Source organism: Pteropus medius, unplaced genomic scaffold (assembly GCF_902729225.1).
Source record: "Pteropus medius unplaced genomic scaffold, Ma_sr-lr_union100, whole genome shotgun sequence".
In the NCBI taxonomy this organism is placed as follows: Eukaryota; Metazoa; Chordata; class Mammalia; order Chiroptera; family Pteropodidae; genus Pteropus; species Pteropus medius.
In genome coordinates, this window is record NW_024356249.1 from 13,561,361 (window position 1) to 13,567,974 (window position 6,614).

General features: G+C 44.4%; 1 protein-coding gene across 2 annotated transcripts; it reads left to right on the forward strand.

Moving 5' to 3' along the window:
* The first annotated feature begins 4,771 nt into the window (after positions 1-4,771).
* TMEM229A (transmembrane protein 229A) lies at positions 4,772-6,165 on the forward strand. Of its 2 annotated transcripts, XM_039860817.1 has the most exons (2): positions 4,772-5,444; positions 5,517-6,165. In XM_039860817.1, exons 1-2 carry the CDS (start codon positions 5,044-5,046, stop codon positions 6,154-6,156), a joined length of 1,041 nt encoding a protein of 346 aa, XP_039716751.1. In that variant the 5' UTR covers positions 4,772-5,043; the 3' UTR covers positions 6,157-6,165. The 2 variants fall into 2 exon arrangements, with proteins under 2 accessions (XP_039716751.1, XP_039716750.1); XM_039860816.1 differs by having other exon boundaries at positions 4,773-6,165.
* The last annotated feature ends 449 nt before the right edge of the window (positions 6,166-6,614 follow it).

Consider the following 6,614-nt stretch of genomic DNA (forward strand, 5'->3'; position numbering starts at 1 on the left):
ACTCTGTTTCATTGATATATGTGTCTGTTTTTATGCCAGTACCATGTTGTTTTGATTACTATAGCTTTGTAGTCTAGTTTTATATCAGGCAGCATGATACTGCCAACTTTGTTCTTTTTTTTCTCAAGGTTGCTATGGCTATTTAGGGTCTTTTAGGGTTCCATATAAATTTTAGGACTATTTGTTCTAGTTTTATAAAATATGCCATTGGTATTTTGATAGGGATTTCATTGACTCTATAGATTGCTTTGGGTAGTATGGACATGGACATTTTAATGATGAGGAGAAAACATAGGCAGTAAACTCTCTGACATTGCTCTTAGTAATATTCTTTCAGATATGTCTTCTCAGGCAAGGGAAACAAAAGAAAAAAATAAACAAATGCGACTACAGCAAACTAAAAAATGTTTCCACAGCAAAAGAAACCATCAACAAAACAAAAAGGCAACCTACTGAATGAAGATATTTGCCTATGATTTATCTTATAAGGGATTAATATCCAAAATTTATGAAGAACTCATACAACTCAGCACCCAAAAAACAAACAATCCAATTAAAAAATGGGCTGAGGACCTGAATAGGCATTTCTCCAAAGAGGACATACTAATGGTCAATAGACATATGGCCACTAATCATCAGAGTAATGCAAATTAAAACCACAGTGAGATACCACCTCACACAGGCCAGAATGGCTATCAATCAATAAACAAAAACAGCAAGCATTGGAAAGGTTGTGGAGTAAAGGGAACCCTCATGCACTGTTGGTGGGACTGCAAATTGGTGCAGACACTATGGAAAACAGTATGGAGGTTCTTCAAAAAATTAAAACTAAAACTACCTTATGACCCATAAATTTCACTAATTCAAAAAGATATATGCCTCCCTATGTTCACTGCAGCGTTATTTACAATAGGCAAGATATGGAAGCAACCTAAGTGCCGACCAATAAATGATTGAATAAAGAAGATATGGTACATATATACAATGGAATATTACTTAGCCATAAAAAAAATGAAATCTTACCATTGCAACAACATGGATGCTAAGTTGAAATAAGTCAAACAGAGAAAAAGAAATACCATATGATCTCAGTTGTATGTGGAATCCAAAAAACAAAATAAACAAACAAAACAGAAACAGACTCATAGATACAGAGAACTGGTGATTGCAAGATGGTAGGAGGTTTGGGGGCTAGTGAAAAAAGGTGAAGGAATTAAGAAGTACAAATTGGTAGTTGTGAAATAGTCACGGGGATGTGAACTACAGCATAGGGAATAAAATCAATAATATAATAACACTGTATAGTGCCAACTGGGTACTAGAATAGTCGGGGTGGATCATTTTGTAAATTATATAAATGTCTAACCACTATGCTATACACCTGAAACTAATATAAAATAATGTGAATGTCAACTCTAATTAAAAAATATTTTTTAAAAACATAATAAAAATCAATAAATAAAAAGTTTACACGCTCCTATTAAAAAAAGTTTACATGCTCCTATTTGATCAATTTTTCTATATTTGGCAACAAGCACTAATAGTCATATCCTTCCTGTCCATTCACTTTCCCCATTGTTTAAGCAATGTATAGAAAGAATTCTTCACTTTGGAACTTTAGTGTACAACAAAAGAAATTAATTAAGAAGAATGTACTACAGACATGCATAGAAATATTTTACACATTATTGACCTGTCAATCAATGTCTCTCCCTTCCCCCTACCTTCCACACCCACTGTCGATGACCATCATTTTAACTAAACTCAGTGTCAGTCCTACTTCTTCATTATCTTTACCTGTCCTTACTCACATTATTCCCACCTTGGATTATAAACTGGTCCTCACCATTAGATTGTGTGAACCCAAGACTATACACGCCCACAGCTTATTGCCTACATGGCTGTGACTTCATTATTTGGCTGTCTTTGTTAATGCGACCTTACTATTCCACTATGTTCATCAGCACAACTTCATTATTCCAGGAAGCTCTGGCCCAGGAGATAAAACTTTACTATTTGTTCTCAAAATTTCTTGAAACCTTTACCTCAAAACCCTTGCCTCACTGTGTCCACCAATCCTAAACCATTATACCATAATTCATGACCCAATTCTAATCAAGCCTGCATACTAAAAGGCCTATCTTAAACCAGAATCCAAAACCTCATAAATAGCCCAATGTCACCCTTTCTCCTCCAAGATGTTATTAAAACTTCATCAAAATAGAGAGCTTCCTTACAATAGTAAGTAACAAACTCAGCTTTGCTTAGCAACAGGTTATTTGGGTTGTAGTTTTAGGAAGCCAACATTTGGCAACTGCAAGCCTTCTTAGATGGATGTCCTCCTTCTTAGTTTGGTGACTTTAGTATATAAGAGATGCACATAGGAGTGCAATTTGATCCATAATAAGAAAGGTATTTATAACTACTTTTGCCGTTTATCATTACATTCATGCTTTACCTTATCGAACTTCCTTTAAGGTTTCTTCTTAATGCTGTTCTCCATGTACTTTCCTTTTGTTCCGGTGTGCGATGAAAGGTCTCAGGCATTTCATGCATCTAAAATACTTCCACTTTGAACCTCTGGACAGTAGGTTACAATTCACTGAACATGATCACAAACCTCAAAAAGACCCTTCTCCTAATTCTCATATATCTCCCTTGTCACACTGCCTACCCTGACTCCAAGGGTTACACCCATTTGGAGCCATCTTGGCCAGTCCAGTAAGGTCAATGTTGGCTCCACATGAACTCATATCTCTACAGACATCATTACTGTGTAGCTCGGAAAGTCAAAGAAGCTTCCCTAAGATGAACTAGGCTGGACAATAGAATTAGATCTTTCAAAGTTTTCCTTGCATCTTTAAGAAAAAGTGGAACAAATAGGAGACTTAGGCCTTTGAAGTTTAATTTAGGATTAAAACAATCCTAAATTGAAAACAATCCAAGTTTAATGCTGAAAGTTAGTGTACGCACATTTGAGTGGCTATATTCATGCTACTATCATGAAGTGCTTTCTCTTGCCTAAATAGCAATTACGGAGAAACAGTGCATTTGTTTTTAATATCTAATAAATTGGGCACAAGATGTAGTTTATTTAGTAAAATAATAATTCAAAGAAATGTTTTACTTGGTTTGTACTACTAGCTGATCATAATTAGTTATTATTAATAATGATCATAAGTAGGTAGGCTTTATACAGGTATGATAGATTATCACAGCGATTAGATTATATATCCTTTAGTGCATCTTATAACCCTTTATTTTCACATGTAGATAGCACCTTGTATGTAGTAGGTGCTCATGAAAATGCTTACATTAGTTCTCTTCATCGTACTTGCTCAGGCACTTGGGCAACTAACCATATTTTTGTTTTGTTTTGTTTGATGAGCCTGCTACCTGATTTTTCTGTTCCTGGCATGACAACTTCCACCCACTGACTTTTGACAGTTGCCAAAGGAAGTACGCAAAGAAACCACATGCTAACAAAGCTAAAATATATATCTCTCTCTATATATATGTAATTAGTCCTTTGACCATCTACAAGTGTTGATATCATCTTAACAATTTTTCTTCTCACCACACTCTTATTTCTCTCTTATCTAATTCACAGACAACTTAGCAACCACAGATTGTAACATAAGGGGATGAAATAAGTAACAGGAGGAGGTTGCTTTATAAATGGCGGAACTGTCTCAGAAAATGTATTCTCCAGAAGAAAAAAAAATTTTCTCAGAAAGCCATCTATCAAGGGAACATCTAATCTTATCTAGGAACAGATTAGAACTGTTATCTAGTTTCTGCCCAGACAAGACTTTTTGGGGGGAATAATCAGTATAATAATTTACATCTTTCCACCAAGCTCGATTCACAAATGAAGAAAAAAGCGGGCCAACACACAAAATTCTGGATCCCCTGCCTCTCCACCTCAAAAAAAAAAAAATCCTCGCCCTTTTTTTCACTCTCCATTTCTGTGATGACCTACTTGTGCAAGGAGAAAACGCAGCACTCACTGGGCGGTGCCAATGTAAACCACGGCAGCCAGAGCAATGCCAGACCCAATGGCTTCAAATCATTGCATAAATTCTGAGAGACCTCGAACTCTGTCCTTGGCCCAGAGTAAACTAACCGAGGAAAGCAGACTGGCCAGGGAGAGAGATTGAAAAAGTGGGCCAGGCCCCGTGACAACATTTCACATGCAGAGGAACTCTGGGGTAGGCATGCTTGTAGTCTAGAGTTTATTCTCTGTGACTGGGACACAGCTGGCTTTGAATAAGGGCATTAAACATACAGCACTATAGTTTGGTCTCAGGTCGGGCCCCTGGTCTGTGACACTCGACTATTCGTCTCCATTGGCCAGGTCCTAGTCCTGGTTTCGGCGACATAGGGAGTGCCCGTTAGCTCACAGTCACACCTGTTAGGTGTTCTCCGCTCGGTGCCACCGGCCCAGTGAATGCCTCGCGTCCGGGAGGGGATCCGGGTGCAGAGCCTGGGAAAGAGGCGGAGATGCTGAGCCCGGCCTTCTCCAGTGGACCTGGCGGGAGTCCGCGCCAAGGACTGGGGCGGGGAGGGGCGGCTGCAAAGGCGGGAGAGGTCGAGACTGGCGAAGCGTGGTTTGGGGAGGGCCGGGAGAAGGGGCGTCGCTGCTCGCGTTACGCTTGAAGAGCTTACAGCAGAGGCGGCGGGGCTGAGCCGCGGAGGAGCTGGAGTTTGCACCAGCCTCGGCATTTCTCCTCGCAGCCCCGGCTTGTTAGGCCGTGCAGGGTGAGCGCGGGAGCGGGCCGGCGGCACTTCCCCCGCGACTAGAGGGGAGGGCGGGACGGGGCCGCGGCGGGGGGACTCCGTGAGCCCGGCGGCCCGCGCGTTCCCTGAGCGCACCAGCTCCCGCTGCCGCCGGGCCGCGGCCAGGACAGAGCTCCCCGCGCGCCCCCCGGGGGCCGGCAGCGGCTGGGAGGCGTCGCAGGGTTAGGCCCCTGCGCCCCGCAGCTCCGCGCTCCCGGCGGCGGCGGCGGCGCGGGCTCGGGCGCCGGGGCAGCATCAGAGCTCATGGCGGGCAGCGACGCGGACCGCCAGGGTCCAGCGCGGAGGGGCGGCGCGACGCGGGGTCTGGGGCCCTCCGGAGGACCGGGAGGTGAGGCTGCCCCCAGCCGCCCCGAGCCTCTGTCCAGTGCTCAGGCGCCCGCCGAGGGCGCCGAGCTGCCAGCCTGGATGCGCCTCTACTTCTACGGGATGCACGGGATCACCCTGGACGTGCTCGTGTCCTGCGCGCAGCGCTTCGCTCGCAGTCCCGACCGCCGGATGCTGGGCTTCTCGTCGCCCTACAGCTGCCTCCTGCACTCGCTCACCCACTTCGCCCTGGAGAAGGTTTACCTACAGCAGTGGCGCTGCCCTAGCGCCTTCGTCTTCAATTTCCTCCTCTACCCCTCGGCGCACGTGGGGCTGCATATCCTGGCGGGCCAGGTTCTGCTGCTCAGCCCGGGAAGCGGGCTGGCCGGCGCGGTGGCGCCGGGGGCGCTGGACCTGGCGCTGCAGTACATGCTGGCGCTCTACCACTCGCAAGTGTTCCTGAAGCGCTTCCTGTGCTTGCAGTACCGGCCGCAGCGGCAGCAGCAGCAACAACTGGGGGCGTCCCCCGCCCCTCCCGGAGCCCGAGTCCCTGCGGCGGCGGGTGACCGGCAGCGGCGACCCGGTGGCCCAAGGAGCACCGAAGGATCCCCCAGCCCGGGGCTACCGGACCTGCTCCGCTTTCTTTTTTTCGGAATGCACGGCTTTTTGGATGAGATCTTCTTCACCTTTTTCTTTAACGTGCTGAGGCTGGGGCACGGGGCGACCAGCGGCCATACGTCGCTCTGGTCCTTTTTTATGTATGGCAGCTGCAGTTTCGTGGTGGAAAAGCTCTACTTCCACCTATACTACAGATGCGGCTGGGGCACCTGGAAGCGGGTGCCTATCTACGTGATCTTCATCTACGTGTGGGAGTTGTCCTGGGGTCTGGGACTCCGCATGTGCAGAGCTTGTTCCTGGGACTATTCTCACTACCCGCTCAATTTCATGGGCCTCATCACTCTAATGTACTTACCTGGTTGGATATTCCTTAGTGTGTACCAGGACCTACTTTCCAACGCGTTGGGGCGGGTGCAGTACAGACCAACTAACTAAACTAACTAAAAAAAAAAAAAAAAACCACAACAACAACAAAAAAAAGCCTCTGGATTCCCACGAGCGAATGCGATTTATTTTTACAAGTTTAAAAGAGCGAGGTTTTTTAGCCTTTTAATTTTTATACGTTTTACTAAACTCTTCCAACATGTTTTATTCGATATTTTAGTTTTTCTGACAATTTGAAACCTATGCATAATACAATACTTTGAAACATAACTCAAAATATTAAACTCATCAATATTTTAAAACCCGAACAACAAAACCATTATACCTTAACATCGGAAAGCTGTAGTATTCACTTATTTGGGTGTTGGTGGGTGATAGCTACTAAACTTTTTCCTTTTTTTTTTTTTTAAGTGAGGAAGTTCTTCACATCAGAGACCTATGATTTTTACAAGATTAGGGACATTTTCTGAATTAATGATGCATTTATTTTCTTTTTAATTTCACTTTAA

Bases quoted from the DNA above. Each gene is read 5' to 3' on its own strand.
- TMEM229A (XM_039860816.1), top strand. From the start codon at position 5,044: ATGGCGGGCAGCGACGCGGACCGCCAGGGTCCAGCGCGGAGGGGCGGC.